Raw genomic sequence first — 16,623 nt, 5'->3', positions numbered from 1 at the left:
CAGCCAGATTCACAGCAGCTGGCGCCTGGGGACAGAGGGACAGCGCTGTCCAAGGCCAGTTTCCAGGACAGACAGCCCCCTCCCCACAGTGCCACTGGGGCAGGTGGGCCGCCCAAGTGGCCTCTCTGAAACCTGGGCCCTCTCCAGAAAGCTTCCAGTACCCCCTGCTTCTGTGCACAGGCTCAGGGCCCTGACCCCATCAAAGGCCATGTGGCTCTGCCCAGGAAAGCAGCTTCTGTCAGAGAAATCAACTGACTTGTCATGCCAACTTTCATCTATCAGGATGGCAAATCTTTTCTAACCGTCAACATGAATCGCGTTAAAAAGAGCCAAACCAGATAAGGAGAGGGCATGCTGCTATCTTCCAACAAGGGCCGCCCAGCCCAATAGGAAGAACACAGAGGGTGAGTTTTGGAGAAGGAGGTGCTGGCGCAGGCCTCCTCAATGACGAGGTGCCCAGCAGAATGCAGGAAACAGAGAAAGAGTCAGGGGCTATCCCTCATGTAACTTAAGGATGAAGCCGCCTGGAGGGTGCTGACTCTCCCCATCTTGGCCTTGCAAGGCATCAGGGCCCCTGCGCAGATCTCCTTCACCCCATGTTTTTTCCCACATGGCTGTGGGGAGCGAGGGTGGAGGGCAGAGGCAGCAAGCACCCAGGGTCCTGGTGGCTCCTATCAGTCTACACCATTTAACCCTCAAAGGGCCAGTAGCCCCCAGGGAGTATTCCTAGCAGTACATCTTTCTAAAGTGCCCGTACTGCCCTCCCTGGTGGACCCACCACCACAGCTGGGTTGGGAGAAGACACAGTTGCATAAATCAGGGATGCGGTCCCAGTGGGAGTTGGATCCTACACTGACACACCTCTCACTTCTCACCCCACCCCTCCCTGTGACACAGGCTTTGCCAGCCTTGACTTTGCTCTGGAATTTCTAAAGGTGTTTCCCTCTAAGAGACATTCGAAGTGTAAGAATGAGGACAATGCCCTCAGGATAACATTATGCCCATGCACACCTCACCGAGCTGGCAGAACCTGCCTCTGCCTGGTTCAGGCATTGCCCTCTCAATAACCTCAATAGCAGGAATCCACCCAAGTGGGAAGGGGGGAAGGGGGCCCTCCCTGCTCCCTCTGTGATCCAGAGAAGGAGGGAGACCCAGAACAGAGCCTCCACTGCTGGACAAGGAGTCCACACTAGGCAACAGGCCAAGCACAGCCCTGCACCCACCGACGGTCAGTCCCTCCTCACACAGGAGGCCTGGCATGAGTGAGCAGCCAGGGTAGACAGTCACCCCAGCCTCACAGGGCAGGGGCTGTGGAAGGGCCATACCAGGGCCACAGCCAGGTCCCAAATCTCTGCTCTTGGGGGCAGGTGGAAGATCAGGGCTACATTGTTTTCCATCTAAATTGCTCAGATTCTCCCTGATCTATGGATACCCCCACCTTCTTCGCAAAAGGGTTTCAGGAGGCCTTCAAATCCCGCAGAAGAGAGTGCAAAGTGAGGAAGAGCTGGAAAGAAGGCACCTGCAGGATCTTGCTGGGGCTGCCTGTGCTCCACCTTTCCACCACTGCCCGCTGGCAAACTGGGCCACCGGGCTCAGGACAGCACAGAGAATCAGAGACAGCTTCTCTAGGGCGCCCCTCCATAATGCCTGGGTCCGCCCAGGCCCTTCTGAAGCTCAAGTGGAGACAGGGGCAGCAGGTCTCCCAATTGCCCTGGTGGCCTCTTCAAGCCTGAGTCCTTCAACTCACAAGACAGCCACCCTGGAAGACAGGGGCAGTTCTCCGAGTAGGGCTGGGGTAGGGGGAACGGAGTACCTCGCAGAGCCCGAGGTGCTAGCCGGTGGTACTACAGGAGGACGGGCAGCCTCGTCATAGGATAGGTCTGTTGTGAGAAGGAGGGGGGCTCCTCCAGGAGGAGACCTTAGGCAGGTGGTAGGACTCTCCAGGAGGGGCAGCGGGTACAGCGTGGGGGGAAAGGCAGGACACCAAGGGGCAAGCATGGACACCCCAGGAAAAATGGGCTTCCACAGAGAAGGGCGCCCAAGTTAACTCAGAGCGGCCACGAGTCGCCTGGCTCAAAGCCCTGACGCACGCACGCCCCCAGATCCCCCTGAGTCGGCCACTAAGGTCAGCGCGCAGGCCGCTAGCAGCCCACAGCCGGCCCCTCGGGCGTATCTAATAGCAAGTGACACAGTCCGCCGCGATCCAAAGTCCCCTTTAAAAGTTTGTCCCTAAACAAAACCCCTCTCTCCGCCTCGCCGTGGGAATCGGAGCCATCCCCGGAGGAGGCCCTGAGGACAAGCGCGGTTGCCCTCCTCCACCCCTTCGGAAACAACAATGGGCGACCGGACGAAAGAGAACGAGGGAATCAAGTGTGGAAAATCCCCCTGTCTTGCAATGTCAGCCGCCGGTGGCAGGGCCGGCCAGGGGCCGCTGTGCTGCCCCCGCGCGCCCTTCCACAGGATTGCACGCCCTGGGGGAAGGAGCGTTGAGGGTTGATCTCCTGGTTCTCAGATTCTAAGGGCGCGTGGCGCGTAGGGAGGGAAAGCTTGCGTTTCAGTTCCGAGGCTATTTTAGATTCAAAAGAAATTTCATTTCATTACCAAAGCCGAAATCGTAGCGCGCTTTACACTTTCCTGGAGCAGAAGTAAAATGACTTGTTTTTATTTGATCATCGCATCCTACCACTAGCCGTGTTCTTTCCCTTTTCTTCAACATTAAGTCAGAGATCGTACATTAAAGAATTTACAAAGAGGATATTCAGAGAACAAAGATAGTCACAGAGCAGAAGAGCTGCAATTGCTTTTCCCTGAACACTGAAAATATTCAGAGCTGGGCGCTGCCTCCAACAAACAATTAGCCTTCCTATACACACATGCAATCTTAGGAGGGTGGGAAAGAAACCTTGGCTACCCACTGGTTAAACACTGAGAGAATGCAGACAGGAAGGGAAGAGGACCTACTGAAGTCCCGGCTGTGCTGGAACCTCACTTGAATCCACAACTCCCTTTCAATGTGTGTGTTTCTGCCAATTTGTCAGGGATGACACAGAGGGCTCAACAACACACACAGAAGGTTTGAGAAAACCCCCAGTCGGCAAGGGTTAGCCAGACAGTGTCTGCATTCCATCCTGTTCCCAAATGTCAACTGACTTTTAGGATCAGTGGCTCATCTGACTTGACTTTGAGATATGAGAAAATCATCTACAGCCTTGGGGTCTCACAGTGCCAGTGCAGCACTTAAATCAAAGGGGAAAACTGAGTAAAATCCTGGAGGCAACTAGAACTTTCTTCCTCCTAAGAGAATTCTAGGAATAAAAGCTTTCCTGCCTAAATAGGTGGTTTCCTATCAGCTGTCCTGGCAAAGTACAAAGCTGGGTTAAACAGCTTCCCTGATGGAAGCACCTGGGCCTCAGTTTCCCCACTGAGGACACTGAGATTGTCACAAGATGGGACCCTAGGCCAAGCACAGATGGGTTCAGTGGCCTTTCAATAAAACTTCAGCTCTCTCTTGAAAACTCTGCACCCACATCCCTATCTGGCAGCAGATAGTCACTGGGAGCTGAGGAGTGGCCTCTCACTGCCCCCAATCAGCCTTGGCATCTGGTCTGGGGGAGCTGAGAGAAGTATGGGGTGAATAAGGGCTGGACTCTGAAGCCAGACAGCACAGGATCAGAATTTTGACTATCATAAGAGAGGGGCTTGGCCCACCCTGTGGCCTCCATGCTGGGCCCAGATACTCAGGCCTCAAGGGATGAGTGTGACCATGGGCAGGCTTTTGCTCAAGCTTTATGTACCCTGCTGTTGTGGGTCAAGCAGAGGTAGCACCCGGAGAAAGATGGTGACTGGTCACTACAAATCAGCCATGTGACCTTCTGTTTACCCCCTCTGAACCTCAGTTTTCTATTCTGTGAAATGGTATTATAGTCTACTCCACAGGCTTGCCAATGGGATTGAGTGCCTAGTACTCAGTAGTTCTGGATAAAGAGCATTCTCAATTATGATTTACTACTTGTTAGAGGACTGTCATCTGGGTAAGGCTGCCTAATGATTTGACCCAGGGTGGTCCTGCCCTCCATGTCTGGGCTGCTACCTTCAGGCCCATGAAGGGAAACCCCCCAGGCAGAGGCCGGCACCTCCGGGCATAAGACTGGGCCAGCCCCCACACCTGGACCAGCCCCCACACCTGGAAAAAGTGAATCATTGCTGGGGAAGCCGGGCCAAAATGCCCCCTGGCCTCTCCTGGCCAGGGTCAGTTTTAAAGCAGCTTCAGTGTGGGCAGGGGCTTTGGGGCCCGGGGTCACACCTGGACTCCCCACATCACCCCCGGCAGCTCCATGTGACTCTGTATTGTGTTCAGGGTGCTGCACAGGCCTATCCAGAGCTGATGTTCCTTCAGCCCCTTTTGAAAACTAAATGATCCCCTCTTAGTCGGGTTTTGGGGTGTTAATTGTTGTGCTTCCAGTTCTCTGGGTTTGTTTCCAAGAGGGCTTTCTGATGTAGTTTTTTAGTTTATTGAGGTATACTGGACACAAGAAGCCCGTATCAACCCTCCCCTCCCCTCCCCCCACCCAGGCATGCTCTCAGGACCCGCACAGAAAGAAACAGGGGGTGGTGGGAGCATTTGAACCCATCCCAGGTGCTATTCTGGCAGGTCATTTCACCTCTCCATGGAGGTGCCACAGCCTCCGACACAGTCAATGGCCAGGGCCCTGACTTTGGGATGTGGCGTACCCAAAACCCAGGGGCCAGGTGGGGGGGCCTTCTGCTGAGGAGCTAGGCACCTGGCCCAAGCAGGAAGGCGTAAGCAAGCAGTGCACAACAGGGCCAGGAAGCTCGAGGCACCCACGAGGGCGCCAGCGAAAACAGGCACAGGCCCAGGGGGCCAGACCCTCTGACCTCCCAAAGACCGAATTGGAAATTTTTTTGTGGACGTTCACAATTTGAAATACTGGCTCAACTCTTTATAACTTTTTTCATTAGGTTTATAATAAACGTGGAGGGGGAAAAAAAGCACACTAGCTGAAATTCCTTTCAAAGAAGAAGACCGCGTTGTAGCTGGGCCGAAGACCTCTTCGGGACACCTCATTATCTCTCCAAGGGGAGCTCCGGGTCATTGTCCCAAAGCCATGGGGCAGGGGCATACCGATCCTGGGCGCGCGCCCCGACCTCTGCGCCCCCAGCCCTCCCTTATCTTCCCGTCGCCCGGGCCCCACTGCCCCCAGGTCCCACCAATCGCAGCCCGGTTCTTTCGCATTTGGAATTCCAGAGCGCCCAGCGTGCAAGGTCAGTGGCTTTCCTCCGGAGAAGCGCGGAAAGGGGTTTTCCACCCGCAGCCTGGACTTCCGGGGGTAGAAAGACCCAGGTGCCAGGAGTGCCGGTTGCTGCGCGCCCCGCTCTAGCCCAGAAGGGCCGCCCGCACCCTTGTTCCCTAGTTCCCTAGTCGCTCCCCGCGACTCTCGGACAGGAAACGATTTCCAGTCGGCGTCCGCCCTCCTCGGAGCATTCCAGCCACCGCCACAGACCCGGATCCCAGAACCCGCGGAGGCCCCGCGAGCTCCAGGGGGCGGAGCCGAGGATCGGAGCGGGCGACAACGGCAAGAGGCGCCGCGGAGGCGGGCCGGGGGCGGGCCGGGGCGGGGCGGCGGCGGACTGCGGAGACGCGGCGGCGCGCGGGGCGGCGCAGAGCGTTCTCGGCGCTGCGCGGAGCAGAGTGGCCGGCACCGGGTCCCAGGGGGCGCGGGCCGGGGCCGGGGCCGGGGCCGGGGCCGGGGTTGGAGCGGAGCAGGAACCGAGCCCGAGGTCAGGCCCGGGAAGCCGGAGCCGGGGCTGGGCGGAGAGCAGCCATGGCGCCGCGCAGGGCCGGGGCCCGTGCCGTTGCGGACGGCCTGGGCGCCGAGTAACCGGGCCGGAGCGCGGGCGGCGACGGCGAAGGCAGCTGCGCCCGTGCCCCCCGCCCTCCCAGGCCCCGCGCCCCGCGCCGCCGGCGATGGTGACACATGCGGCGGCGGCGCGCCGGCGGCAGGACCATGGTTGAGCGCGCCAGCAAGTTCGTGCTGGTGGTGGCGGGCTCAGCGTGCTTCATGCTCATCCTGTACCAGTACGCGGGCCCAGGGTTGAGCCTGGGCGCGCCCGGCGGCCGCGCGCCGCCTGACGACCTGGACCTCTTCCCCACACCCGACCCTCACTACGAAAAGAAGTACTACTTCCCGGTGCGCGAGCTGGAGCGCTCGCTGCGGTTCGACATGAAGGGCGACGATGTGATTGTCTTCCTGCACATCCAGAAGACCGGTGGCACCACCTTCGGCCGCCACCTCGTGCAGAACGTGCGCCTCGAGGTGCCCTGCGACTGCCGGCCCGGCCAGAAGAAGTGCACCTGCTACCGACCCAACCGCCGCGAGACCTGGCTCTTCTCCCGCTTCTCTACGGGTTGGAGCTGCGGGCTGCACGCCGACTGGACCGAGCTCACCAACTGCGTGCCAGGCGTGCTGGACCGTCGCGACCCCGCCGCGTTGCGCACGCCCAGGTGAGCGCCCGGAGCGACGGGGTCCCAGCTGGCGCCGGCTGCCCCGGAACCGTGCCCCCGCTGGGCTGCCCTGGGCCCGCTCTACCTTCCTTGCCCTCCCTGCCCTCAACTCCTTTTCTCTTGGGGCCCCCACTCGCCGCAGCCTCTCTGGACCCCCTGCCGACCTGCTGGGCGCCCGGAGCTTTCAGTTAATCTGCTGCGGCCCGTTGTCACCCTGCCCTCTATTTTCACCCTTTCCACCTCCTCGCCTTTCAACTTCTGTCCTCCACCACCCTCGCCGCCCAGGTTTTGTAGTGCCTGAGCTTCCCTCGGGTTACAGCCCATTATCCTGGGGCTGTCACTTGCCTTGTCCCATGGGCCAGTGTAAAATCTGGCCCGCCCCAGCTGTGGGTCCGGCTGGCCTGGTGTCGTCTGGCGGGAAAGTGGGTTCTTTTGCCTGTGTAGCCCACCTGGAATGTTAACTTACCTTAGTCGCTTACGCACCCGGAGCGGAAGTGAGCGAAGTGAAGAGCCTCTCCCCCTGCACCTGTGAGCAACCCCCCCACCCCCATCCTGCCTGGAGAGGGCTGGAGAAGAGCTGACAGGGAAAGGGGTGGGCTCAGTCTGCCTGCGTGTGCAGGTAGAACAAAGGCCTGAGTGTGACTTGGGGCTGGGGGTAGGGAGGAGGCAGTGCTGCCTGCCCTCACCAGTTGGGCCAGAACCGGTTGCAAGCTCTCTCTGAAAGAGAAGCAAAAGCAGACCGACTGCTAGATTGGGGGAGCTGAGTTGGTCAGAGGTACCTATTCAGTCACTTTCCTTGGTTGCCCCCCATTTCTGTGGAGGTTGGAGTTCCAGGCTGACCTGTGTCGGGGACAGCTCTCCTGGGAAGCACTTTGTAACCACAACCTTTGTAACCACAACCAGAGGGCAGGCTGGGTTTCTAGAGTTTAAAATTGGACTCTTTATTCCTGTTCATATTGGTGCTTTGGGGCCTTCTCCCCATGATATCTGGGCTGGGAAGGGCCAGAAATGAGGTCTTCTTGCCTGTCTTTTGTTTATCTACTTGTCTTAGGACTGCACTTACAGGCTGGGGGTGGGGGAGCTTCTGTGAACCGAGTAGGTGTGTTTGTTGGCACTCTTCTGGGTCAAGATGGGGCAGGGTCTCTGGTGTGTTTGGGGGATAAAGGTTGAGGATCTGGCCAGTCCACAGTTAAGTGTGGTCCATGGCATTGCTGTCCTGCTCAGTTCTTCAGTCCTCCTGTGGTCTGCCCAAACTGCCAGGAAATTAGGGCGCTGGAGCTAGGGTCAGAGGACATCTTACTTTCTCTTGGCTGCCCCACCCCCTGCCCCCAGAGGCAGCTGCGAGCCTGTGAGGTGGGTGTTACAGGTCTCTTAATTCTCCACTGGTAACATCTACCATTCCAAAACCTTTAAAGTCTTGCTTCCTGTTCAGCATTTGGTCTACTCTGCATGAATGCATTTTCCTGATGTAGTGCCCACCTCCCACCCCTTTGCCCCCGTGGTCAGCCACTCTGTGCTGTACTGAGCCAGGGTCTGGGGTTTGCAGCTGCTGGCCCACCAAGACTGTAGTCCCCCAGAAGTGGGCACTGACCAACCCAAATGGGCCCAGGGGGGCACCTCCCTGCCTACAAGAGTGGGGATGAGAGTAAGTGCCATTTTGTTTGCCAGAGGGAATTAGCCTGGGAGAATCCCAGAGGTAACAGTGTGTGAAACTTGTTCAGGGGGCTGCCAAGACCAGGACACTCTTTCTGCGGTCTATCTCCTGAGGCTGTTTCCCTTTGTGTCACCAGAATGAAGGGCCCCTGACCTTCCTTTTCTGGAGTTTGTCCACCAGAGCAAGAGCCCAGCCACCCTTTCAGAGAAGAGTCAGGAGACCAAGTGCAGCAGACAGGGCCCCCGTGTGTCGCACGAGGGAGGCCCAGCACCCACTCTTCAGGGTGGGCGTGTGTAGCAAGAATAGAAAATGCCTGCCTAGTCAGCCGGATGCCTCTTGCTATGGTGGGCTGCCAGCCCCCCTGCCTGGACGTTGCTGAGCTCAGCAGCATGCAGGCCAGGTGGAGGCAGGGTTTCCAGGGTCCTCAAAAGGCCCTCCCTCTCCTGTGCCATGAAGCAGGTGACAGAACTTCATCTGTGCTGTTCTCCCCCACTCCCTTCATTTCTGTTCCAGAGGCTAGGTAGATTGCTTTTTTGATGAGCTTCCCTGACAGGCAGGGTCATCTAGGCTTTGTGTGTTTATAAGCTAATCTGACTAAGGTTCACCTGCTGAGTGTTCCTATAGTCTGGGACTGGACCAGGGTGCTTTTGAAGATAGGGATACAGTTCTCCCACCTGCCCCAGGGACCCCGCACCGCTCTGGACAAGTATTGTCAGTGCCGAGATTCCACGGGATGCCTGGTGTCAGGAGCCCCAGATGTCACCCTTGCCCTCCTCCCAGAAGACTATGGCTTGTTCTCTCTCGTGGCCCTGTGAGTGCTGGAGTCACCACTTGGCTGGGTAACTGAGGAGAGGATGGGCCTGGCTCCCTGGGGATCTGGGCTTAGGGTGAGGACCTTTCCTTCCTCCTTGGTCCTCAGGGCCAGGCATGTTGCAGGGCGTGAACGAATGCTCCCCTGCCATGAGGAGTGCTTCTAGAAACTGCACAAAGCCTCTCCCAACTCCTGGTGCTAATGTCTGTGGTACTAGGGGGGCCTAGGAGAGGCAGGCCCTATGACTTAATGGAGTGGGGCTTTCCATGGCTTCAGAACCTCCCCATCACACAGCATCAGCCTTGGGGGTTCTAGCTGGGCAGGTGTTGTGGTGACGAACTTCAAGGTGGGGAGATGTACCTTCCTGGAATACAGTTTGCAACTTCTAGCAGTGTTTAGTACTTCTAAGTTGAAAGAGAGAAAAAGGTGAGTGAGCAACGCATCAGTAGGTCCCTGTTATATGGCCTATGTCCACTGAGGGGGCTGCCACACCTGCTCACATCAGCCAGTGTACTTGAAAGGCCTCCAAGAAGGACTGACTTTGCAGTAGTGAGGCTGCCCAGAGGCAGCTGGCAAGTGGCTGCCCAGCTGTTGTCAAGGATCACTTCAGTTAGTGTCTCTGCACCCCATGCTCTGTGTCATTTGGTAGAGTCATAATGGTTCTAACGGCCAGAATCTCTCCTTCCTCTCCTCATCTGCCTAAAGGGGACAGAAGAGGAGACATGGTTGAGGTCTAGCCTGGGTGGCCCTGGATATTCCTGAAATTGTGTAGGCTTCATCTGGAGCCACCAGGAGCATTTGGGTCCCCAGTATGGCTTCCAGGTCACTTCCATGGGGTATTAGGCTTAGCCAGACCCTCTCTACAGCAGGGCCCCCCAGGAGCTCCTGGTGGGTTCCCAGCATCTGTGATACTGCTGTGTGGGAGCTCTAGAATCAATGGCTTGTGCCCTCTTAGTTCCCAGCCTCATTTCTGGTCATGTATCCTCCACAATGCTGAGTTCCTCTGTGTTCCAGAAATCTGCCAGTGCTCTCAGCTCAGCCTTTGCTACCTTCTGCCCCAGCATGCTGTCCTCTCCCCACACTCCTCTGCTGGCTTCTCTCCACCCTTCAGCCTCTGCTTCCCCTTCTTCCAGGAAGACTTCCCTGGCAGCATCCTGTTGCCTTAGATGCCCTTGGCCATCCTGGCATGTCCACAGCATCTGGCACTAGCCGGATGCAGAGTGGGTACTGCCCACATGTTGGCACCAACTAGAATGTTCTTTTCCTGGCCCCACACCCTCTCCAGGAGCTGTGCCCCTCCATGAGTCCTCTAGTGAATGAGAATTAGAGTCAGCCTTTGAGTGTAGTGCTGGTCCCAGAGGGGCTAAGGGGCCCCTTAGTGGGCTCAGCCTGGTTGAGCAGACTTAAGATTCAGGCATTTTTCTAACAGTTCTTTCTGTGGCACTCAACAATTTCAAACTTGCCTTCACAGTTACTCTCTCATATGTGATCAAGGGATAAGGCCTGCATTTGCCTACACTGGGGCAGATGTTACCTAGAGCACATGATTGGAACCCATGAATGGGGCCCAGCCACTTAAGGGACCTGGCTGGGTGTCACCATGGCCTGAACCATCCAGGGAAGCCTTGCTTGGAGATGAGGGGAATGTGAGGTCAAAGTGTTCAGAATTAGATTTTCATTCATAGCCAAAACAAAACACATCTTCTTTTTAGGCAAATGCATGAGAAGGCAAACTTTCAAATAGCTTACTGACGATTATGTTAAATGGTGCTCTGGCTTGTGAGGTTATCTGTGTAACTCACTGAGGACTTGCAAGACCAGAGCTTCCTGTCCTTCTAGGCCCCTCACTTATAAAACCTGGAGCCATGCAGAGTGGGCTGGACCACTGTGCTGTAGTGGGCTAGCTCTGATCTGCAGACTGTCTGCTCCCGGGTCAGAGAGCCTTTCCGAGGGAGCCCAGCTCCTACCCCTGGGTTCTGTGAGGCCCCTCGTCTTCTTCTTTCTTTCCCAGTTGGCAGAATGAGAGATTCAGCTGCTGTATACTTGGGGAGTGGCAGGCAGTTAGCGGAGGCCTGGCTTTGTCATCCTTAAGGGACTCTGAGTCTTTTTCTTTCACATCTCATTCTGTTGTTGTTGTTGTTGTTGTTGTTGTAATTATGTGATAATTGGGAGGAAAACATAAAAGAAAAAAGAAAACTGTATTCCTCACAGATAGTTTTTTTTTTTTTACTATAATTGAAACCGTAATGTAAATACCCCATAAATCTTGTTTTTTTCTTATTAAAAACTTAATATTTTAGTAGCTGCAGACGACCCCCCCCTCTGGGTGCCTTGTTAGTTCTGCTGTGTTGTTGAACGTGCAGATTTCCCATTTCTGGCTCCTGTAAGTAATGCTGGAGTGAGTGTCCTCGTGTGTAAATGTTTTCCGTAGCTCTGATTTCCTTTGTAAGCTCATAGGAGAGGGATTTCTGAGTTGAAAGGTCTGAAGGTTCAAATATTGTCAGTGTTGAGTGTGAAGTTGCTTTTGGGAAAGTCTGCACCTTACCATGTTGCCACATTTGGGTGCCCGTTTGGTATTGAACAGTGTTGTGGGTTTGAAAAGAACTTACTTTCTTAAATCAGCAAAATGTGTCTCTCTGTGGTTTTTATCCAGTAGCCCTGCTTGGTGCATGGACCCTTAGAGGTAGTCTAAACCTCGGGGATTTGGAAGGAGCCATGCCCAATCACCCCACATACCTGCTCATCTGCTTTTTGGCCCTGTGCAGAGCCAGGTGCAGCTGTGCCATTTGGGGCTGAAGGAGAGGGGTACTGGGCTATGGGGACCCAAATTTGGGGAGGCCAGGGTACAGAAAGGAGGCTGGCTCTTGTCCCCCAAGCACTCAGTGGGTACTTGGGATGGGTCATCTCCCCAACAATGGAGCATATGATGATTGTCCCAATTTCCCACCTAGGGAAGTCTAGGCCCCGAAAATGTGGGTAACTTGCAGAGTCCCTCAGCCTGGAGAGCTAGGAACTGACATTGAGATGTCTCTCCCAAAGCCTGTTTGCCCCACCAGCCCTCTGCTGCACCAGGCCCCCCATACCCAGCCAGGAAGACTATCTGTGGCTGAGAACAATAGCCAACCGTTCAGGCAGACCAGCCAGGTTCAGCACATGCAGCTTCCAAGACTCTGGGCAGACACGGGCAATTTCACACGCAGACCTGTGTCGCCGCTTTACTGGAAAACATCTGGCAGCCTTCGCCTGAGTAGCAGTGAGACAAGAATCAGGCACCATCCCCTTGGCTCTGGCAGGGTAGCACGGTGGTGCTGCTGGCAGCCGTCTGTGGCAGTGCATAGGGGCCTCCCTCACAGCCTGGCCAGTGTCCCCTGATGCCCTCCCATATGATCCGCTTGTCCCCAGGGGTCCTGAGGGCCTGCAGCCACCAGCCTACCACCTGGCCCTGGTGGAGGGGTTGTGTGATTCCCGCCAGCACACAATTCAGCTGGTCTGTGGGGGTTTTGAAAAATGGGCAGGGTGCTCAGGCTCTCTCCTGAGAAGATGGTTTCTAAGTACTTCTCAGCAATTATTTATAACCATGTGGACCCTTCTTACTTGGCAACCCTGCTCTCCTTTTCCTTGAGGCCTATACGTCGGCCTTACTTGCCAGCACTCACAGATGAGGAGTTTGCAGGTAGGTTTCTGTCTCTCCAGACTCTTGTTCTTGCCTCTTCCAGAACTCCACTGGCTCTTTTTCTTCCTGTTGAGTTTTTGCTCTCTGTTCGGGTTACCAGGGCCCCTGGGGTAAGATGCTATCCCAGCTACAAGGATTCAGACAGAGGCCCAGGTGCTGGTGTCCAGGCCGCCCCTGAATGTAGGCCCATCACTTTCGGGCTGTGGGACCTGTAGTCCAATTTCTGTTTTCCCCACGAGGCTCCTGAGTGGCTGTGTCCCAAGTTCCTAGCTTTCAGGGCTGGTTATTCTGGAAGTGTGGCGTGTACATAGCCACACACCAGATAGTTAGCATGTTGATCCCAGGCTGCCCGCCATGGACACCTGTTAGAGGACATCAGGATCGGCTGGGAGGATGGTGGGCATAGGCTGTCCAGCCACTGAAGACCACACACGTGCTGCCCCAGCCTGGGCCTGGGGCCTGTTTTCCTTGATGGGGGAGCAGAAACCAGCTGGGGCAGCCCTTCTCTCCCACAGCCACCCGCAGCCTCTGAGCAGGCTCTGGCCAGCTCTGGGAGCTAGGAGCTCTGCTTGGGCAGCACAGCCCCACAGGCCAGCCAGCAGCCCTTCCCTGCAGTGCTGTCTGCTTCCACCTCTCTGGAGGCTTCCTCCAGAGCGCATGGACCACTCTCATGCCCCACCCCTGCCGCAGCTGCTGGTCCTTCATTCACTTAGCCAACCATCCTGGGGCCTCTTTTCACCAGGGCTGCCTGTGGGGACTGACATCCCAAGTTCCACAGAAGCTCATGAGTCCTCTGTGTGTAGACGGGGCTCTGAGGCCCCAGTGAGGATGGAGACAGGTGGGACTCACTTTGGGTTCCTTCCACAGGGTCCAGGCAGCAACTCGGGGCCTCCACAAGGAACTAGAGGAGGAAAGGGGAGCCCCCTAGGCAGCCTGTTTCCCCATCTCAAAAATGGGGATATGGAGTTTGTCATTTGGTTCTCCAGAGGAACCAATGATTTGTTGTTCATCACCTCCGTGACTGCATAGTCCTTCCAGCCCCAGATTATGTTTGGGTCTTAAAGGAGCCCCTCTCTAACCCTCTAGAATTCTGCGATCCAAGTCATGGCCAGGAGTGGGGCCCAGGCCCTCGAGTGAAGGCGGCTGTCAGTGGCTTGCCACAGCCCAGCGTGAGGCTTGCTGTGGTGGCAGGGCGGAGGCTTCAGTGAGAGGCGGCCCCAAACAGCTGTGCATCTGGCCCAGCTCCGAGGGCCGCATGTGAGCAGCACAGCTGCCTCCGTGTGTTTACACGAGGAACGTTTAAAAGGCCCACATGGGGGGTAGAGGAGGGGTCACAGCAAATCAATAATTGTCTAGAAAGATGGTAACTAGAGAGATTAAAACCCTGCAGTTAATTGTTTATAAAGCTGTGGAGTTGAAGGAGGTCAGTGGCCAGGCAGGAGCAAGGAACCCTGGGTCTCTGGAGACTACTGCGATGCACCAGGGTGGACACCTGAACGTCTGAGCCCTTGAGTCGCCCCAGCCTGGACCCAGGTATGCCTGGAACTCTCTGAGCCTTGTTGCCCTTGCCTGCCTGGGCGTAGCAGGAGGCGTCAGACAAACCAGACCCCAGCAGGTAGCCAGATCCATAAGCTTCTCACTGCCCACCGAAGCTTGGAAGGACAAAGGCCATCCATGGGCAGCCTGGCAGCAAAGAAGCCAGCGGGAGGAAACAGCTCAAAGCCAGTGGGAGAGCAGGAAGAGCAGGTGGGCAGGGTGGACAGCAGAGCAAAGGTGGGGGCCCCAGGCTTGGAGCCAGACCAGCTGGGTCAAATCCTAGTTCTACCACTCTCAAGCTCTGTGACCTCAGTTTTCCCATCTGTAAAATGGGCATACTGACAGTGCCTGTCTCAGGGGAGTAGTTGGAATGTGCCTGGTGCTGGAGACTGTTTTACAAGAGGCCATAGTGCATCCTCTCTTGGAGGACAGGGAAGGGACCTTCAGGACCAGGTAGGCATTTGGAACCTGTGGTGGTCAGCTTGAGGGCCAGCAGGAGGCTTTCTTTACAGCACTCGAAGTCTAGGTAGCTAGCTAGGGTCCCATCATGTGGGACATCCACCAAGCATCACTGGCTTTCCAACATGACAACCTGAGATGTGAGACATGCCGTGCTTCAACCATGGGGGTTTCCTGTTCACCCCGGGCTATGGCACTGGGGACCCACCCTGTTCCTTCCCATCAAGGGCTTTGCTGTGCTTCCTCCCTGGATATCAAGCAAGCCATCGGGCTGTACTCTCCTTCCAATGGGCGCTGATGGGTGTGATGTGGCAGGCTCATGTCTTCACTTGGTGGTGGCCGTGACCTGGGGCGCCAGTTCCTCTGTCCTCACTGCAGGCTGAGGGTTTAAAACAGGGACACCAAGGCAGCCTACTGTGGCTCCCCTCTGCCCCTTTGCCCCCCTCGCCACTGTCTGTGTTTCGTGGTTGTCAGCACCCTTTTGTATATTTTTCCTGCAGACATGTATCCCTTAAACAGCACCTAGCACTGTTTACGCACCTTTCAGAACCTGCATCAGACTGTACTTGACCTTGTGCAACTTGCTTTCTTCACTCAGCCTTGTTGTTGAGATTTATCCATGTTGCTCCGTGACATGCATATTTAATTCATCGACTGCTGGATTTAACATCAAGTTTGTCTAGACGCATCTCTTTTTTTCCCGTGCTTTGTTCCAAGAGCAGACAGGAGGAGTGTTTCACAAACCAGGTGGCAGTAGCCAGGCCTGGCCACCCCTCCTCTCATGTCCCTAGGAGTGAGTGGGCTGGAGGGCAGATGGTCCATGACGCCATGCCTGAAGTCTATCCCCCACACTGTGCCTGATGTGCCCCCACCATGTGGCCTGACGAAAGACATTGTCATCTTTGCCAGGCCAGCAGCTGTGAGATGGACCGCCGTGGTCTTAGCGCCTGTCCCTGTGGCTGGTGAGACAAGCATCCTATTACAAGGTTGCCGCCACTTACCTGTTTGTGTCTCTGGGCTGTTTTCTGTCCTGAGTGGTCTCTTAGTATGAAGTTTTTTGGGTTCTGTGCTCCCCACTTCCATACTGCAAGTCACTGTGAGCATTTGGTTTACTGATGACTGTGCTGGTGTGGGCCAGGCAGGCCAGCCAGGCCTCTGCCCTCCAGCCCATGGCACCGAGTACACGTGCAGGGAATGGAGGGGAGTGTACCTGCTGACCTTGGAACCCCTTTGGGACCCCCTATCATTGGAGCTCAGCCAGAGGCCTGGAATACTGAGAAGATGGACAGATGGCTGACTAACCAGCCATCCTTCCTACAGTAGGGATACCCTGAGGGCCTTCCTTGGAAGCCCTCAGCAGCACCCAGGGCAGCCACTGCATAAGCCAAGCCCAGAAAGCTAACCAAGTATGGGGTCCTCCTGCCTCTCATCTCACACCCATAGATCCTGGTTGTTGGGGTCCCTGTGAGATTGGATTGGGGAAAGATTCCTGCAGTCGAAACCAGAGCCTGGAACCACTGCTCTGAAGTCGCAAGAGCCTCCTTCCCATCCAGTGAAAACCAAGGCAGGGCTTCCCCAGAGCGAGGCCTAGGTCAGGAGCCAGACACCACTGCCTTGGCCTCCACTCTGGTGCTGTCCCTGTCTGCTAAGGGCAGTCCCTGCACGGTCATCCTCTGTGGACGAGGTTCCTGCACCTTTCTCTAGTCATCCCCAGGCCTTAGAATGTACCCTAACCGCCTAAGCTCCACATGGCCCCAGCCCCATACACGAAGCATTTGCTTCTAGACCGCATCCCCAGCTGGCCTGGGAGGAGTGGCCCATGCATCACTGTCCATCTGAGGATTAGCTCCTGCCGCCACAGGGCTCATGAACGAACATGGGCAGCGGGTGAGCATCTCCCTGCCAAGTTATGAGCTTGAGAGCCTCACATGTAAATATTTACTTTTCTGGAGCATTGGTGTCCTTGG

The 16,623-nt window shown here is 56.1% G+C and overlaps 1 protein-coding gene across 1 annotated transcript in view; it reads left to right on the top strand.

Annotated features, from left to right (window-relative positions):
• The first annotated feature begins 5,774 nt into the window (after nt 1-5,774).
• The window catches only part of HS6ST1 (heparan sulfate 6-O-sulfotransferase 1), a 43,731-nt gene continuing 32,882 nt past the window's right edge, over nt 5,775-16,623 (top strand). The window contains exon 1 of the mRNA XM_082690342.1: nt 5,775-6,523. Coding sequence (XP_082546468.1) covers nt 5,997-6,523 — 527 coding nt within the window. The 5' untranslated portion in view covers nt 5,775-5,996. The remainder of the gene's footprint in view (nt 6,524-16,623) is intronic.

The sequence above is a fragment of the Mustela nivalis genome (genome assembly GCF_964662115.1).
Source record: "Mustela nivalis genome assembly, chromosome: 11".
Taxonomy (NCBI): domain Eukaryota; kingdom Metazoa; phylum Chordata; class Mammalia; order Carnivora; family Mustelidae; genus Mustela; species Mustela nivalis.
Note: the sequence above shows the minus strand (reverse complement) of the source record. Positions and strands in the feature narration are given on the sequence as shown.